The sequence below is a fragment of the Purpureocillium takamizusanense genome, chromosome 1 (genome assembly GCF_022605165.1).
Source record: "Purpureocillium takamizusanense chromosome 1, complete sequence".
Lineage (NCBI taxonomy): Eukaryota > Fungi > Ascomycota > Sordariomycetes > Hypocreales > Ophiocordycipitaceae > Purpureocillium > Purpureocillium takamizusanense.
In genome coordinates this window covers 192,887-209,348 of record NC_063068.1, presented here as the reverse complement: position 1 = coordinate 209,348, position 16,462 = coordinate 192,887, and the positions used below count along the sequence as shown (strand labels likewise).

General features: G+C 58.8%; 5 protein-coding genes and 1 non-coding gene across 6 annotated transcripts; 3 read left to right on the top strand and 3 right to left on the bottom strand.

The window, feature by feature from the left end:
* Positions 1-427: 427 nt before the first annotated feature.
* JDV02_000079 (uncharacterized protein) lies at positions 428-1,105 on the top strand (the record flags this gene model as incomplete). The annotated part of the gene is made up of 1 exon (XM_047980846.1): positions 428-1,105. One exon carries the CDS (start codon positions 428-430, stop codon positions 1,103-1,105), a length of 678 nt encoding a protein of 225 aa, XP_047836803.1.
* Positions 1,106-2,039: 934 nt separating this feature from the next.
* Positions 2,040-4,779, top strand: fur4_1 (uracil permease). The gene is made up of 3 exons (XM_047980845.1): positions 2,040-2,670; positions 2,875-3,184; positions 3,313-4,779. Exons 1-3 carry the CDS (start codon positions 2,587-2,589, stop codon positions 4,578-4,580), a joined length of 1,662 nt encoding a protein of 553 aa, XP_047836802.1. The 5' UTR covers positions 2,040-2,586; the 3' UTR covers positions 4,581-4,779.
* Positions 4,780-5,034: 255 nt separating this feature from the next.
* JDV02_000077 lies at positions 5,035-5,106 on the bottom strand. The gene has a single exon. It is a non-coding gene; the product is annotated as a tRNA-Thr (tRNA).
* A 490-nt stretch (positions 5,107-5,596) lies between these two features.
* JDV02_000076 (uncharacterized protein) lies at positions 5,597-8,431 on the bottom strand. The gene is made up of 3 exons (XM_047980844.1): positions 7,500-8,431; positions 6,582-7,399; positions 5,597-6,525 (listed from the first exon to the last, which is right to left on the bottom strand). Exons 1-3 carry the CDS (start codon positions 7,752-7,754, stop codon positions 5,817-5,819), a joined length of 1,782 nt encoding a protein of 593 aa, XP_047836801.1. The 5' UTR covers positions 7,755-8,431; the 3' UTR covers positions 5,597-5,816.
* A 476-nt stretch (positions 8,432-8,907) lies between these two features.
* On the top strand, positions 8,908-12,373 carry JDV02_000075 (uncharacterized protein). The gene is made up of 3 exons (XM_047980843.1): positions 8,908-10,528; positions 10,635-11,142; positions 11,203-12,373. The coding sequence occupies exons 1-3, from the start codon at positions 9,508-9,510 to the stop codon at positions 11,909-11,911; spliced, it is 2,238 nt and encodes a 745-aa protein (XP_047836800.1). The 5' UTR covers positions 8,908-9,507; the 3' UTR covers positions 11,912-12,373.
* On the bottom strand, positions 12,338-13,485 carry JDV02_000074 (uncharacterized protein). Its single transcript, XM_047980842.1, has one exon. The coding sequence runs from the start codon at positions 13,193-13,195 to the stop codon at positions 12,605-12,607; it is 591 nt and encodes a 196-aa protein (XP_047836799.1). The 5' UTR covers positions 13,196-13,485; the 3' UTR covers positions 12,338-12,604.
* Between the last annotated feature and the right edge of the window lie 2,977 nt (positions 13,486-16,462).

Genomic DNA, 16,462 nt, shown 5'->3' with positions numbered 1-16,462 from the left:
TCTCTCGACACCGCCAGCCTCTTCATGGGACCGCTGGGTAACGAGTTCGTTGCGCAACGTCTTACATCTATGGCTCTTCAGCTTATCCCAGAAAAGTTCATCCGTCCCAAGTTCATGCCCGCTGATACAAGGGGAGAACGGGAACAAGTCACTAGAGGTGCAGGCCCCTCGAAACCCAGTCTCGTTCACTCGAGCATGCTGCCCGGCAACGGCGAGGCATGCGCCGTGTTCATGTCGACCATCGCCAGCTCAGGTGAGTGTGCCGGCCGGCAAGAAAATTCGACTAGAAATTGAATGTGTTCGGACTGCATGACGCGTTGCCATCCTTGACTCCCTCATCACGCGCAGTCCTGTTTCCCTTGCACGCGGAGCAAAAACACAAGCTCAAACATCACCAAACGCGCGTGATCGAAAAAGAAGACGAACAATGTCAGCCACGCTTGAGAAGCTGCCCACTGCGGCCCTGCTCAAGATCACGGGTTACCTCCACGGCCCCCTTGACATCCTTGCGCTTGCCTGCGTCAACAAGACCATGCACGAGCGTGTCACCACCCGGGCGCAACAGATTCTCGGCCCCATCATTGCCCGCAACATCTTCGCTATCAATATTCACGTCCTCCTGCGTGTTGCGTACGCGACGACCCTCTTCCGCGACTGCCTCCCCAAGCTCTCCGAGTTTGCGCTCCCGGCCCCCATTCAGATCCACGACTTCGCCGTCCTCGCCTGCGCTGCTCACCTCGCAGGCCACACGACGAAACTGGTCATCAAAAAGGGCATGGAGCTTGTGTTCAACCAGTCCCTGTGCCCTTTTACCCCCGTCCTGTCTTACACGACGGCCGCCTACGCCACCTGGCTGAACAAGGGAATCTGCATCCAACGTTGCGCCCTCATCGACTACGCAGCGCGCATCTGGCTCTCGAAGCAGATGGCCGCCCCAGACAGCCCGCGCTTCGCCTGGAGAGACTTTCTTCTCGACTTGTACCCGGCCGAGACGGTCAACAACGGGCTCTGGTGCGAGCACTGGTGTTCCCTTGTGCAGGATGCATATATGCCAGAGGGTCAGTGGAGACAGCTCGTCACGAGAGCGATTCAGGCGCGGCTATGATAAACCCCCTCCCTCTCGCGCCGGCCACGACGACAACGACTACCTAGAAACACCAGCTCACACAACAGGGTACTGCTAGAACAAGATCGGCTCGCCCATTGGTTCGACTGGGACCCGGCCGATTTCGAACTCGTTTTTCCGGCCACCTGGTTCACTTAAGCGGAGACGGCCACGGGTCGGACCATGGGGGACACGTAAAGGGGATAGATGCCGGATGGGATTGGGGGACGGGATGGATGGAGGGGATGGGGGATATATGGCCCAGATGAAGGGGAGCGTCCTGGGGCGGCTGTATGCTCATCTTGTCCTGTGACGTCTTGTCCTGCGATACCAGATTCCGCCGGCGGCAGATAATACCGACCTGTGTGACGGGTGATTTGGAAGAGTGCACTTTGTGTGGGCGAGCTTCATTCTCGAAGTGGCACTCTGGTATCGCGAGCTGATAGAGGGCCTTATCTGCAGCAGAGAAGCTGCTGCAGCCACCACATGGCCCGTCATCCGCTGCAGATTGACACTGACTCGATGAGATCGAGTAATGCCATGCAGGCTTGGCGGCGCGCGGGGTGTGGGGATGGCCGACTGGACTGTCTGCGACCTTGGGTGGTGGTGGTGGTGGTGGAAGTGGAAGTGGTAGTAGTACGCGTGCATGAAAGTTGTAGTGGAAGATAAGCCAGGACGATAGGTAGTAAACACAGCGATTTAGCCAGCCAAAGGCAGTGGCCAATTCCATCTCCAAAGAGGGTCTTGATGGATCAGATCTGGCGCCAAGCTTCGTTTTGGGGGTGCCATAGTTAGCATGGAACCCTTATCAAGCGAGTCTGACGACCGGCCCCCCCCCCCCCCTCGTCCCTGGAGACTCCCTGCCAGCGCCAATCAGGGCCCGTACCGCCGGCGACGCCTGCACACCCACCCTCTTCTCTTCCCCCGCGAGTCTGGGCTCGATCCAGCTCCTGCATGACGTTGGTCGCTCAAACACACGCTCGACCGAACGACCAAGGCAACACAGAGACCCAGACGTCGGTAGCGTACGTTAGTAACTCGCCAGCACGCTCATCGAATCGAACCCAAAAAAAGCTTGTGCTTGCTCGTTGCGCGCGCGAGGGGCAAAGGAGCGGGGGGCGAAACAGCCAGCCAGCCAGCATGGGCCACGCGACGAGCCGTTGCGATGCCGGCTAGTGGTAACTGGGGAGAGATGCCCGCCACCACCAACAGCTCGGCCGCGATAAGACATTTCAACGAAGGGCAATAGCAGGGAGTGAGACGCGGACGGGCCGTCCCATACATAAAACGCTGGCCCGTCCGCCAGGTCCCCTCGAGAGCGGGGTGAGACGACGGGTGCAGTCTTTTTTTCTTTTCCCTTGTCGACGGCTGTGTCGTTCTTCTCGCCCACGAGGTCTCTTGATCAACGGGCGTTGGGGTCCTCGTCATCTTTTTAGAAGCACCAACAAGACGTGCCGTCCGCAGTCGTCTTGCGCCCCATCATGGCGGCCAAGTCTCGCTTCCGATACTGGGCCGACCGACTGGCGGTCGAGTCGGAGCCGGGACTGACGGCAAGCCAGCTTATGGTGCGTTTTATTTCCCCGTTTGTGTGACTGAAACGCGCGCTGGACCATGGCCATTATCGCGACATGCTTCAGTCTTCACCACTCAGTGCTTCCTCCTCCTACTTCCTCTCCACCACTACCATAACCACCCAACATAACCACGAAATAATACAATGAGGCAAAAACCACCACAGCAAGTCGCCCGCTAATACAAACAATGAGCAGCTCACAAACCACGACCTCAAGCCCGTCGAGCGCGCCCGCCGCCAGTGGGGCAGCTGGAACTTTGTCGGCTTCTGGATCGCCGACTCGTTCAACATCAACACCTGGATGATCTCGTCGTCCATGATCGTCGCCGGGCTCTCGTGGTGGCAGGCCTGGCTGTGCGTCTGGCTCGGGTATGCCGTCGCCGCCGTCTTCATCGTCCTGACCGGCCGCATCGGCGCCGTCTACCACGTTGGCTTCCCCATCGTCGGCCGCGCCTCGTTTGGCATCTGGGGCAGTTTGTGGCCTGTCTTTAACCGCGCCGCCATGGGTGCGTGACCTTTTCTCCTTCTTCCTTTCACTCTCCCTCTTGACCCCCGTTCCGTTCAACTCAACAAGATGTGAGAGAAGGAGGGAGAGAAAAAGAGCCACAAGCTAAACTTACGTCTGCCCACCTAGCCTGCGTCTGGTACGGCGTCCAGGCCTACATCGGCGGCCAGTGCGTCTACCTCATGATCCGCGCCATCTGGAGGTCCGGCTGGGACCGCACCACCATGCCGGGCCCCTTTGACCCGGCCGCCTCCAGCACGCCCGACTACGTCTCCTTCTTCCTCTTCTGGCTCGTCTCGCTGCCGGCCATCTGGTTCCCCGTCCACAAGATCCGCCACCTATTCACCGTCAAGGCCTACTTCGTACCCCCTGCCGGCATCGCCTTCCTCGTCTGGGCCGTCGTGCGCGCCGGCAACATCGGTGCCATCGTCCGCCAGCCCAACACGGTCCACGGCAGCGCCCTGGCCTGGGAGCTCGTCCGCGGCGTCATGTCCTCCATTGCCAACTTCGCCACTCTCATCGTCAACGACCCGGACTTTTCGCGCTTCGCCCGCCGGCCCCGCGACGCCTTTTGGTCGCAGCTGGTGACCATCCCCGTCGGCTTCGCCCTCACCTCCCTCATTGGCATCCTCGTCTCGTCGTCGTCGGCCGTCATCTACGGGGCCCCCGTGTGGGACCCGCTTAAGCTCCTCGACCGCTTCATCGACGATGGCGGCTCCGGCCAGCGCTTCGGCGTCTTCATCATCGCCCTCGCCTTCGCCCTCGCCCAGCTCGGCACAAACATCGCCGCCAACTCCGTGTCCGCCGGCACCGACATGACGGCCCTGCTGCCCCGCTGGATCAACATCCGCCGCGGCGGCTACATCTGCGCCGCCGTCGGCCTCGCCATGTGCCCCTACAACCTGCTCACCAGCGCCAACAACTTCACCACCTACCTATCTGCCTATAGCGTCTTCCTCAGCTCCATCGCCGGCGTCATGATCTCCGACTACTACTTTGTGCGGCGCGGCTTCCTCGACATCCGCGAGCTCTACGACGCGCGCCGCACGGGACCGTACTTTTACACGTGTGGCGTCCACTGGCGCGCCTACGCCGCCTACATCGCCGGCATCCTCGTCAACGTCGTCGGCTTCGCCGGAGCCGTCGGCACCAAGGTGCCCATCGGCGCCACCTACCTCTACAACCTCAACTTCTTTGTCGGCTTCGGCGTCTCCTCGGCAATGTACTGGGCGTTGTGTCGCCTGTTTCCCGTGCCGGCCACAAGCGACAAGTGGATGGAGGTGGGCGACGAGATAGACGACGTGCATGTGGCCTACGACCGAGACAGCGACCAATACGACGAGGAGAGGGTCGCCGGGGAGGGCAAAGGCGGCTCATTATCGCCGCGGGTAGACTAAATCACGGATTATTGGGGGGCGTTTTGATGTTTGGAGTTTGCATTGCGAGCCTTTTTCTGTCTTCATCCAGAATAACAAGAAGCTCGCGACCGAAGCGAATATTTGCCGTGCCTTTACCCTACATGCACCTAGGCCGGAATGGGTACATGAACAAAAAAGTCTGTGGAATTCGTCGGTCTCCCGGAGCATATAGCAAGCATCCTTGCCATCGTAGCTAAATGGCAAGGAGGGAACTTTTCGGATCTGCTTGAGACAAAGCAACGCGAGCCTATACGGAGTACGGCGTACACAGACAAACGCACATACCGGCTCCATGCAAAGACTGGCAGCATCCCGACAGGATCGCGGATCATCGCACCCCAACAATTCCCGCAGCTGGTCGCGACATCATCCCCATACCATGCCCAACGGCAAATAAAAAGGAAAAAGAAACACAGGCAAAAGAAGAATCGCGTGCCTCCTGCCAGAGTCGAACTGACGACCTTGTCATTACTAGTGACACGCTCTACCGCTGAGCCAAGGAGGCGGGATTGTTGATTGGAGCGTGGCGTATTTCAAATTAATAGGGCCGAGGGCATTATTCGCGCGTGGGTCGTCATGGGACCCGCCCTCCATCGCGGAGGCAATTGGGCACAACCATCACCAGAGAGGGCCCCTGGCTAATGATGGGCGATCTAACTCATGCTATATGGAGTACGACTAGGCCCAACCTGGTTGTTAGTCGTCTTTGCCCTCCTTCGGTGACAAGCAGCCTTTGGCCGAATCAGCATTGCGATGTTATACAAAATGTGTAATTGGTCATGGCGGCGTTCAACCTCTCTGCGTCCCAGCCTCCAGGCGTCATCAGCAGAACCTACGTACCCGGTGGCAGGCATCCCAGTTTGGGATATAGTACAATTCGGCCTCCTCGTTACGTGGTGCTCTTAATCGCGATCGCACTGTCTGAGTCCATTGTTGTTACAGACTCGGGTCTTCGCCGCTCTGCGACCATCAGTTTGACATGCCGTCAGTCAGATATCGTAATTGAGGATGAGCGATTAATATAGTACAACAAAAAGGGTAGCCTCCTTCATCTAGCCCTAACAGGTCTCTAAGCTGCTTGCCCACGCATATAACTCCCCGCTGTAAGTCTGTTTGTCTGTCCGCAGCGGTTTATGCTGCATGTGTCCCATGTATACTCTTCTGTCAATACATATCGTTTACGTCCCCAGAAAGGCGGGAAAGGGTCCCCTCCAGCTACTTCTGGGCTGCGTCCAGAGGAGACACTGCCACCACAGCCGTCTTCTCGCTGTCCGCTTCAAGGGTGGCCTGGGTCTCGGCGTCAGAGTCCACGGCCGTCGCGTCCGAGCTCTGCGTGTCTCGCCTCTGCAGCCTGGGTCGCTCCACGACACTCTCCTCCTTCTCCTTCTCCTGCTCCTTCTCATCGACCGTCAGGGCACAACCTGCTTTGCCCAGCTTGATGCAGCTACTGGAGATGAGGGCCAAAAAGGCAAGGCCTGCGGCAATCAAGAATACGCCCTTGTACTGCGACTTGACGTCCATGCCCGAAGCTTCGAACTGGCCCTTGGCCACGTCCGCGATGGCTAGCACCAGCGCCCCGCCGACGAAAACCGTGATGGTTATGACAGCGCCGGCCATGCCCTGGCGGTGGCGTGGCAGACTTGTCGTAAGGAACACATTGCTCACCGTCCAGAGCACGTCCACGCACGCTGCCTCGCAGACCATGGCGGGAAACACCCAAGCCCAGTAGTTCGGATTCTCGGGTATGAGGGCAAAGAGGAGCACGGCGACCACCTTGCAGATGCCCGAGAAGATGAGCAGGACGCGGCCCGGAAAGATGTGGAGGATTAGCCCGGCGAAGGTCGACAGAATGAGTCCGCTGGCCGCCCATGGCGCGAACCAAACGGCCGTAATCAATGCCGATTTCCCCAGAATAGTTTCGATGCTAGTACTCTGTGTCAGCAGAAAATGTCTCACTCTAGAAAAAAGAAGGCGACATACTAGAAATTAGTGTAAAACAGGTACACGGAGAATACGCCCCACGAGAGGAGCAGACAGAAAAGCATGCGTTTGATGTACTTGACGCGAAAGATGTCAGCAGGAATGAGTGGCGCCGTTGCAACCCATCCCTCCACGTAAACAGTGGCCGCGAGGAACAACAGCCCCAGGACGAGCGTCGAGACAATCTCCGGGGAGGACCAGCCGCGGCGCGCATGGCTGCTCTCGGTGATGGAGTAGATGGTCAGCATGAGGCCGGGGATCATGGTGCATGTCCCCCACCAGTCCATCTTGACGTTCATCTTGCGTGTCTCGGTGTAGTCGCGTGGCGAGGTCAGAAGCGCCCCGAGGCAGCAGAGCCCAGTGACGATGCCTCCGATCCAAAAGTACCATCGCCACTGTAGCAGATCTTGCGCCAAGCCGCCAATGATGATGCCCGCAAAGAACCCCAGGGGTGCCGTAGCGCCGTAAAGGGCGAAAACGAGGTTTTTCCTGGGGCCGGGCCGGTAGATGGTGCCGAGCATGGAGATGCCTGCTGGGAGGAATGCGGCCGCTCCCAGCCCCTCCATGGCACGACAAAGGACCAGCGTCGTGAAATTCTGGGCAAATCCCGTGGCAATACCCCAGATGGAGAACCACATCAGGCCGCTGTTGAAGACGATGTATCCCCCGTACATGTCGGTGACGCGACCTAGCGGAAAGAGGAATGAGCCGGCCACCAAGGTCAGCACGCTCGAGGGCCACGTCTGAGACGAAGGGGGGATGTCGAAGGGCTCAACGAGCGCGGGTAGGACGACCTGGAAGCCGCCGATAACAAATTCCTGATCATCAAAGGTCAGTGGCGGCGTTGGCAAGGATGCGGCCGGAAGGCAAGAGGGTCGAGCACCGGTATCGCAGCCCGAACTTGGGAGGAGTGCTTACCGCCATGGACAGCGACACGAGCATCGCCGTAACAAAGGCTATCTCGAGCCATGTTGACGAGAAGGCGGCTGGTCTCTCCCGTCCTAGCCTCTCAAAGTCGATTTTTCGTTGCTCGAGCTCTTCGGAGCTCTCTCGCAGAGTGGTGATGGACTCGTTGGAAGACATTTTTCGGCGTGGCCCTCGTCGGCCAGCTGCAACGGCGTCCACCAGAGACAGTTTATATCGGCTGGGCTCATCATCTCGCCGCGTTGACATGTCCTTTCCTCCTTTCTCAACTCACAGGAGACAGTTTGATAGCCGTAGCCTGACGCCATGGTGACGGAGGTCCATTCCTTGTCGGCTGCTTTGCTCTCAAACTTGTCGGGAGACCACATGGTGGAGAGACAAAATTTCCCCCCGAGCCAGCGCTGCCTGCGTCATCAAGGCGTCGCGAGTGCGGCGAGGCGTTCATCGTCACCGTTTCTTGGCCGCGTGGCCCTGCTGCTTTGAGCCGCTTCACTGCGGAACTGGGAGTGCCATTCGCGTCCTTGACGCTTCCTAGACAAGAGCCGCGATGACCGGCCCCTGGGCTGTCCTGGCCCACGCAGCAGGGGCATAGCTTATCCAGTTGACTCCTTAGAGCAGCTAAGCGGTCAACATCCAGGTCTAGGATAGAGCAGGGACCGACAAAGGGAGGATGAGGACACGAGACCCCCGCGACGCGATGTGTCATGAGGGCATTCCAGACGTTTTGGGGGCCTGCCTCTGTCTGCTAGCATTACTAAGTAGTAACCGAAAGCCACAAGATAGTAAAGCACTGCGTCGAATCGCCTGGGCGGCGGTAACGACTGGCCCAGCAGGTGGCATAGGCGACTGCCGAGCCAGGCATCCCTGCTTCCATGGAGCTTCTCGAGGGACGTGGGTTCGGAGACCGGCTCGGAGACCAGGGTGTGCTTGCGCAGCGAACCGGTTTACTTGCCGCAGGATGGAGTCGGGCATGCATGGTATAGGTATCCGGGACCGTGTTGCAGTAGCACAGTGTTGCCAGTTTGATCCAGCATCGCGCGGATCTTTTCCTTGAGCGCCGAAGCGGGCGCTGAGAGATTGCCCCTTTAGGCGGCTAGGCTCCCTCTGGATGGCCGGCGAGCCACGGCGGCGCAGCGACAGGCTTCAGCGGCTTTGGAGGCAACCTTAGTGCTGCAGGTCCCGGCACACATCGGCTGCAAGATGTGTTGTCTGGTTTCCGCTTTGGGCGGGCTTGGGCGAGCGGATGCCGCTGTGGGCGTCACCGAGTGGCCTATCACGACCGCGTGGACGCACTACCAGTGGCCCCAGTCGGTCGGTCCAGCAGGAAGGGTTGGAGGGAGCAAAGAGTGGCGGACGCTTCGCCGGCCATCTGTCGCCCTGTCTGCTGTGCTCGCTCGGGCCATCCAAAGACGACGGAGCTGCTGCTCACATGGCTTCCGCCACTCGAGCTCAGCGCTCCAACCAGGGGCTGGGCGGCGTCGGACCTCGACGTCCCAGGCAATCGGGACCCCGCCATGCCATCCATCCACATCATCGGGCCTCATCTCGAGAGGAGAGTCGTCTCGTCACCAACACGGCTCGCGTGAACCCTCATCCCCCTCCGCTGCAGCAGCTCCAGGAAACGACAAGACCATGGCCATGCCCGCCACGTCGTGACAGCGCGCCCTTTGCCGCGCTGCCTTGGTCGACCATCTAGCTCCTTGGTCTCGCGTCACCCTCAACTTGACACATCGTCAGCACCAGCCCTCCTCCCGCCGCCTCGTCGAAACCAGCAGAGGGCACTGTACTCTCCGACATCCGCATCGGCGAACAAAGGTCGACCGACGAACGTCCCTCGAGCGGATCCCCCGCACGGTTCGGGCGTCTCGTCGACTGCAGAATATAGGCCGAGGTGTTCAGTCGCTGCTGCACCCGCCGGCCAGGTCTCACCGCGGCAGAGACACTGGCAAACGAGCCCCGCGAGAGGGTGACCCATCTCAGAATACCAGGAGCACAGCTGCGTATGCCCCAAACCAGCAGGCCCTGCCACAATTGCCGCCGCCGCCGCCTGCGCTGCGATCGCTCATGGCCGACGTGCCACAAATGCGCGGTCTCGGGGCAGGAATGCCTCGGGTACGGCAAGGTCTTCGTCTGGACGCAAGCCCTCGACGCACAGGGGAATAACCTCCGGCCGCCGCCCCCGCCTGCCGCGGCGGCTTCAGCAGGCTCCTTGTCGGCGACGGTGAGCCCCTCGCGCTACCACCAGGAGCGGATGGTGCGGGAGCGTCAACGACAGCAGGGGCAACAACAGCAGCATGGACACTTTACCCAGCAGCAGCAGCAACAACAGCAACAGCAAGAACAGGAAGAGAACCAGCAGCGTCAACCGTGGCGGCCCAATGATGGCGCGGTTCCCGACGCCAGGCACCAGGCGCAGGGGTGGTGCGAGCCCATGAGTGTGCACGAGAGCAGGGATGCCTCCATCGACAATGGTCCAGACCCGGGAGGGGCAGCCGATGGAGAAATGCAAAGAGCTGTTGGTAGCGAAGCCGACGAAGTAGGAGGTGGAGGAGGAGGAGGAGCTGCTGCTGCGGGAGCAGGACAGCACAGCATGTCGCCGCTGCAGGACGAAGAGGGTCACGGGTTCAGGCACGGGCTCTCATCAAACCATCAGCATAAGCACGAGCGCCACCAACACCAACATCTTCAACTCCAGCATCGTCAACTCCACCCGCCTCTTCTCCTCGATCAGCCTCAGCACCAGCACCAGCAGCAGAGACAGAGACGCGAGCAGCAGCGACACTACACAGTTTCGCTGGGCTTCCTTAACCGGCAACCCCAGTTACCACGCGATCATGGGAGCGTTAGTTCCATTTCGGACGCCACCAGTTGGTATCCATCGCCCTCATCGGCCGGTGTCACGCCTGGCGATGTCGCCCCGGGCCGAGATTACTTCGCACCCCGCGGCAGAGTCGCCCTCAGCGCCTTGACTGACCCCGTGTTCCAAGACCTGGACCGGACCTCACGGTACTACCTGGCCCACTGTCAGTTGCCCCGAATTACCCGTGTCAATGCCCCCTTTCTGCATGTCTGCATGGGCTTCGTGCGGCTCCTCACGCCTGTGTGGCCATGGCAGCTAACCACGAACAGTCGCCGACCACGTCTGCAAGGATCTCGTCGCCCGCGATGGCCCTGGAAACAACCCGTTCCGGGAGCTCATCCCACTCACGACGAGGCACCCACTGCTCCTCCACATCCTCGTGGCCACGTCGGCCATTCACTGGTCTAACCTCTTTCGTCCCATTACCACGATTCCCACGGGATTAACGGATCCTGGCGGCTACCTTGCCCAGCTGCGAGCCAAGGACCTGGTGTCGCGCGCAGCCCTTATCGATGCCCTTACCGCCAAGCAGACGGCCATGCTCCACCTTCGCCAGGTTCTCGACACGCTGGATCCCGCAGGCAGCGAAGTGGCCCTGGCAGCGATGCACTTTTTCATCCGTTTTGACCTAATCGACCTGGAAAGGAATGGCGACAAGGGGTGGCTCACACACCTTGATGGCGCCAGGAGCATTCTAGCCGTCCTGTCTCCCTCTGCCGCTGCCACAAGCTCATCGAGCAGGATGTTGCGGGACTGTGTCATTGCTGACTGTTTTATGTAAGTCATGCGGATTGGGTGGAACGCCATTCAACCTGCGATAACTAATACGCTGTTAAGATACCACGCCCTTGGATCGACTCTTGCTTCAGGCGCCCTTGCGGCGCGCATTGCTCGCTATGCAGTCGAGGTGCTTCCCGTATTGGAGCGAGTCGAAACCAACAGCTACCTTTCGTGTCCCGCTGCCGTGCTGCAGGTCATATTGAGGGCGTCTGAGTTCTCATACGAGAGCGAGTCGTTTGGCACCACGTTGACTCTGGGGGCCGCCGAGGAGGCACTTGAGCTCATCCGTAACCTGCGAGCATTCGACATGGACGCGTGGGCTGCAAAGCTCCGTACGGACGTGCGGAGCCGGGCCCATGTCGCATCGGCTCATCGCGGAGCAGCGTGTCTTTATGTACTCCAGGCACTCCCCCTGGCGCGAGCGGCGCGACCCGTGGACCCGGATTCTCTCGTTGACGAGATCCTCATGCATCTGAGCCAGCTCGACGAGGGGGACCCCTACTTCAAGGCAACGTCTTGGCCGACATTTATCGCGGGCGCCGAGACGCGTGATCCCGATAAGCGAATGTGGACGCTCAAACGCCTCTTGTCAATCTGGAAGATTTGCTCCTGGGGGTACATATTCACGGCCATTGAGATGCTCAAAACGACGTGGGACATGCAGGACCGGCACGACGCGATGGTCGGCGGAGACAGGCCATTGCAAGGCAGCGTCAATTGGCTCAAAGATCTCAAAGCCATGGGATTTGACTACCTCATTGTCTAAAAAAAAATTGGTCACTTGCGGCATTTTTATGGGTGTGCAAACTACTTACTGTCTTTGGCTGTCCCGCTTATCTCGTCACGGCATTGTAACAGCGTTGTGCATTTCCGGGAGTATAGCAAGGGCCACCAAGTGTTTTGGCGAGAGGAGCTTTCAACGTAGGGCAGGGCATTGATTGTCGGCATGGTGTTCAAAAGGGGTGAAGGGAAAGTATGGAGTCGGTTCACTCCGACCTTGTCTTGTTATTGTTATGCGACTACACAGCATCTGTTTCTTTCTTTACTGTCATGTCCCTGCAAACGGTCTGCCTGCTGGTGGCACTTGCTGGACGCAACCGACTTTGCTGCCATGGACGCTGGTGCGTCCTCAAGTCACGGCCAAAACAAAGGACATACGCGAGAGACTCTTTCCTGTTCTGAATTTGGAATGCCGATGTATTTTTAGCAGTTGAAGATGACATGACCCTTCGTTTCTTGATGCATGTGTCACCCCAACAAGCCATGCGAATCGGCTACGTGCAGCCGAGTAATCATCATCAAGACGCCTTGAACGACGAAGCCACCATTGAATCAACGCGAGTCGATGCGATACGGCCCCTCGCGGGTTTCCATGAACGTTCTGCGACGCACAACTCGCAGCACTATCAAATAGCAGAAACAACGCTAGGATGTTTTGCCGCCATGTCCCAGATTCTCCTTACATGCACGCTGCCGCACCACCGAAGATCACCGGATCGATTGATGAACCCCTCTGGCTGTTTCTCCGGTCCTGCTCGTACTTGGCCATGAAGGTCATCAAGACCATGAGGTCAAAGTCGTCTCCCCAGGAGACCTCGAGCTGCAGCGAGCCGAGCAACCTGTCGTAATCCAACATGGCGCAGCCCTCGCACTTTTCCACGTCGACGAGGTCGAGGCCCTTCTTGCCCGTGGGGGCGAAGCGGTCCCTGTTCTTCTGCCACACGAACGTCTTCCACACCATGGCGCCGCCGGGCCCCGCGGGCACCATCATGCCCCAGCGGTAGTCGGAGGACATGGCGACGGTGGGCGCGGCCTCGAACGACTTGCCGGGCACCAGCCTGTACGTGCCGACGCTGTTGGGGGGCAGCTCGGCGAGGGCCAGGATCTCCCCCTTGACCTCTTTCCCGGTGTGCAGCCTGAGGAGGTCCTTGTCGCGCTGGTGCCTGGACGTGGGTATGTAGAGGCTGAGCTCCGTGCCGTCATTCTTCTTCATGGTGTACCATTTGTTGAGGTGCGGCCGGGCGATGCTGTAAAACGTGTAGGCAGGCATGGCTGGCGGAACCAATGCTCTTGAACGGGAGGGGAGGTTTTAAGTTTTCTCTTTCCTTCCTCTTGATATGAGACTTGCAAGAGAGCAAATGTCTTGGAAGAAACCCGAGATATAGCTGGACTGCAATATCCTCTGTTGACGGTTCGGCGTAGTGGCGGTCTTTGGTCGTGGCGGGCGCATCACGCGATGTTTATACCGCCGCCACTGGCCATAGCACGGGGCCCATCGCGAAGATGTGTTGGTGGCGCTCCTCCCCCCCCCCCCCATATTGCCAAACCTGCCTTGCCCCGGCCCCCATCTCGAGAGCCATCTGCTGGTATCTGCGCCGTGGGCTGAGGGGACGGACCATTCAGGGAAAAGGGCACGCTACCGCCCGGGTTTGGTGTCAGGCCTGTCACGCATCGATGCGATCGACAAGACAGCGTGCGTAGGCACTGTCCCTGGCCCGGCCCCGGCGCCGCGACGGCTCCCGGGGGGGCGGACGATAGGCTCACTCGATCTCTCTCGGCTGCTTATCGGTGAACAGAAGGTTCTCTGCATCGTGGCTGACCAACTTTGTCGATGAAGAAGAGCCAGGCGCCCGAGGGCACAACGCTATGCCGCTCTGCGTCATGAGACGTCGCCCTCCGCCTCGCTGCGGACGACTGCCCGATGCCGAGATGCCATCGCAAAGACCTCTGCAAAATTAGCCATGAATCTTTCTCTCTCTCTCTCTCTCTCTCTCTCTCTCTCCCCCCCCCCGCCCCCCCCTCTTCTTCAAACCCACTCGATAGGAGGCATATCGTGTTTTGGCTCGGGGTCCAGGTCCATGACACGGACTGATTAGAGAGCCTGTACGTTCGTGGCCAATCCTGCTGAGCGTCTGTGTATGTCGAGGAGAGGGGGGAGGCGGGGACAAGCGAAAAAAAAAAACCCAGTGTCTTGTCGAGTTTCACGGTACACGGGCCAGCGTTAAAGGTAAGCAAAGAATTCTTCATTTGTCATCGTGTGCTTGTCGGAGGAGTGTAGCTCAGACAAGTGCACATCTCGCGATGTGGTCTGGTGCGTGGGATGCGGTGTAACTCAGCACTTGCTCCGCCTAGGGGGGGGCCGTTGTGTGGCTCGGCAAACTCGTCAGACTAGACTTACTCTCAAGCACATCAGCCATGGAAACGGAATTTTTCTTTTCTTTCTCGAAGGCGCAGAGAGAGAGAGAGTCACGGACCGGTCACGCGCGCAACATCACGGCAGCACGTACACGCCACCGACGACATGAGCATGCCCGTTTTGGCACGTGCGCCGCGCGCCGCGATGTTCGCGTGCTGGCTAGACAAGGAACTGAGCGCAAGCAAGAGGCACTTATCAGAACGGCTTGACGGGCGCAACAACAACGATCGCATGCCTGCCCGCGACGTTGTGAGAACGGCTCAACCGCTGGCGCGCGTGCAGGACGACACCGGTTACAAACGGGCCAACAAGCTGCATACCATGAGCCGACAGACTTGGGAGTTGGAGGGGGGTGGACGCCAGGACACGCGCGTAGCGGTTCCAGCGATAGACATGCATGAACGTCCTGCCGCGGGGCTGTTCTGAAGGGGTTTCCATAACACAGTAGTACCTACTAATGCATGTCCTCTGCTCGTCTGCAAAGTGCCACAGAGAAGGAGCCCACGATTTGATACAGCAACTCGCGACGCCATGGACGGTGCATGGTAATTTTTCCTCTCTTTTCACATAGTCTTGTCTCTCTCTCTCTCTCTCTGTCTTTCTTTCGTCATCGGTTCATTTCATCCGTCGGCCGGTCGGCGTCCATCACCGCCCACTAACACCAGAGCAAGCCGCTCCTCGCCGAGCGCGGCACCGGTGGTGGCACGGTTTCAGGCCGTTCATTTCCATCGGCAAAGGTCGCTGAAACAAGGGACCACCAACCACCCTCACCCGCTGAAACAGTGCCACAGACGTACTACTAGTACCACCAGTTCGAGGCGAACGCGGTGGGGGGGGGGGGTCGTCAAAGTTTGGTTTGTGCCCTCTCCGCCTGCGTTTCGCCCGCACCTGCTCCAGTCCTCTGTCCGTGTTGAAAAGCATCCGACCGTTTGTCTCATGCCTGCCATGACGTAAATTCATGTATGTAATACCCATGTACTGTGTGTATGTACCTAGTATGTATGCACGCACGAAGTACATGCCTCCATCCAAAGCCCAGGGAACATGCAACGTGCTGAAAGACATGATGCGGTCTGCCGGGCCAGACGTCCGTTGGTCAATTGCGCATGTATCGAACATGAAGCCATAGCCACATCTACGTCGCCACGAGCAGCATCTACGCGCACCGTCCGTTTGGTACTCCTTGTCGATAACTTTAGGTAATCCTCCTCATACTACCACCACTACTACTACTATCAGTGCTCTGATAGTTACAACTGGCGCCTATGCATCTACGCTGCCGGCCGGCAGCCTTTTACACGCCATCGCCGCCCGCATCTGCCACCTCCTCGCCTACGTAAAGAGTCAAGACCACCAAGGGCAGTCTTCCTCTCTCGCACGCCGAAAGAATCGCAAGGGTCGTCGGGGCGGTGTTTCAAGCTAGTAGTCCCTTCGTACCAGTTCGATCACTCCCGCATCCCGGGGCAGCAGCAGGTTTCCTTCCTCCACTGCATCTGCTGCCCCTCTCCCGCATCTGTGCTGACTGATTAGCGCTTCTTCGCGTGTTCGTCGCGCGCAGATCCGCAGATCCAAAACGACTCGCGCCGGAAACCAAACGAACCGTCCGTGTCGCCCAATTTTTTTTTTCCCTCCTTCTTTTCTTTTCTCCTTTGATGGTTCGGTCGCAGGAAGGGCTCGTTCGCTCGCTACTACCTACGTACTAATCCTCCACATTTTGCCAATGGTACCCTAACAACGAACCACCCAAACCCCCGAACCATGCCTCTTTCAACAAAACCCGAAACCGGGAAGCGCGTCACAAAACGGTCGTACCAAAATTAGCAGCGTACAATGTCCATCCATCGGTTTGCGGCACGCAGTTTGCCGTTGAGAACTCTATATGCGTACTTGGCATTTGAGAGCGTGCCCACTGCTTCGGTAGATTTCATTACAGTGCATTCGATAGGTAACTAGCGACAGGGTGCTGCTCGCTCGCTCGCTCGCTCGCTCTATTGTATGTGAGGCGCACGGTTGGGTTTGGGGTTCTTTCCACGGGCCTTTTTTTTTCTCTTCATCAAACGCCGCCATCGCTCGGAGCCGGAATGGGCCGGGTTACTGTACTTGTCAGTGCCCTCTGTGATA

Bases quoted from the DNA above. Each gene is read 5' to 3' on its own strand.
- fur4_1 (XM_047980845.1), top strand. From the start codon at position 2,587: ATGGCGGCCAAGTCTCGCTTCCGATACTGGGCCGACCGACTGGCGGTC. The intron at 2,671-2,874 runs GTGCGTTTTATT...AACAATGAGCAG, and splicing joins TGACGGCAAGCCAGCTTATG to CTCACAAACCACGACCTCAA. The intron at 3,185-3,312 runs GTGCGTGACCTT...CTGCCCACCTAG, and splicing joins CTTTAACCGCGCCGCCATGG to CCTGCGTCTGGTACGGCGTC.
- JDV02_000075 (XM_047980843.1), top strand. From the start codon at position 9,508: ATGCCCCAAACCAGCAGGCCCTGCCACAATTGCCGCCGCCGCCGCCTG. The intron at 10,529-10,634 runs GTCAGTTGCCCC...AACCACGAACAG, and splicing joins ACGGTACTACCTGGCCCACT to TCGCCGACCACGTCTGCAAG. The intron at 11,143-11,202 runs GTAAGTCATGCG...TACGCTGTTAAG, and splicing joins GTCATTGCTGACTGTTTTAT to ATACCACGCCCTTGGATCGA.
- JDV02_000074 (XM_047980842.1), bottom strand. From the start codon at position 13,195: ATGCCTGCCTACACGTTTTACAGCATCGCCCGGCCGCACCTCAACAAA.
- JDV02_000076 (XM_047980844.1), bottom strand. From the start codon at position 7,754: ATGTCAACGCGGCGAGATGATGAGCCCAGCCGATATAAACTGTCTCTG. The intron at 7,400-7,499 runs GTAAGCACTCCT...TTTGATGATCAG, and splicing joins TCGTGTCGCTGTCCATGGCG to GAATTTGTTATCGGCGGCTT. The intron at 6,526-6,581 runs GTATGTCGCCTT...ACAGAGTACTAG, and splicing joins CTGTTTTACACTAATTTCTA to CATCGAAACTATTCTGGGGA.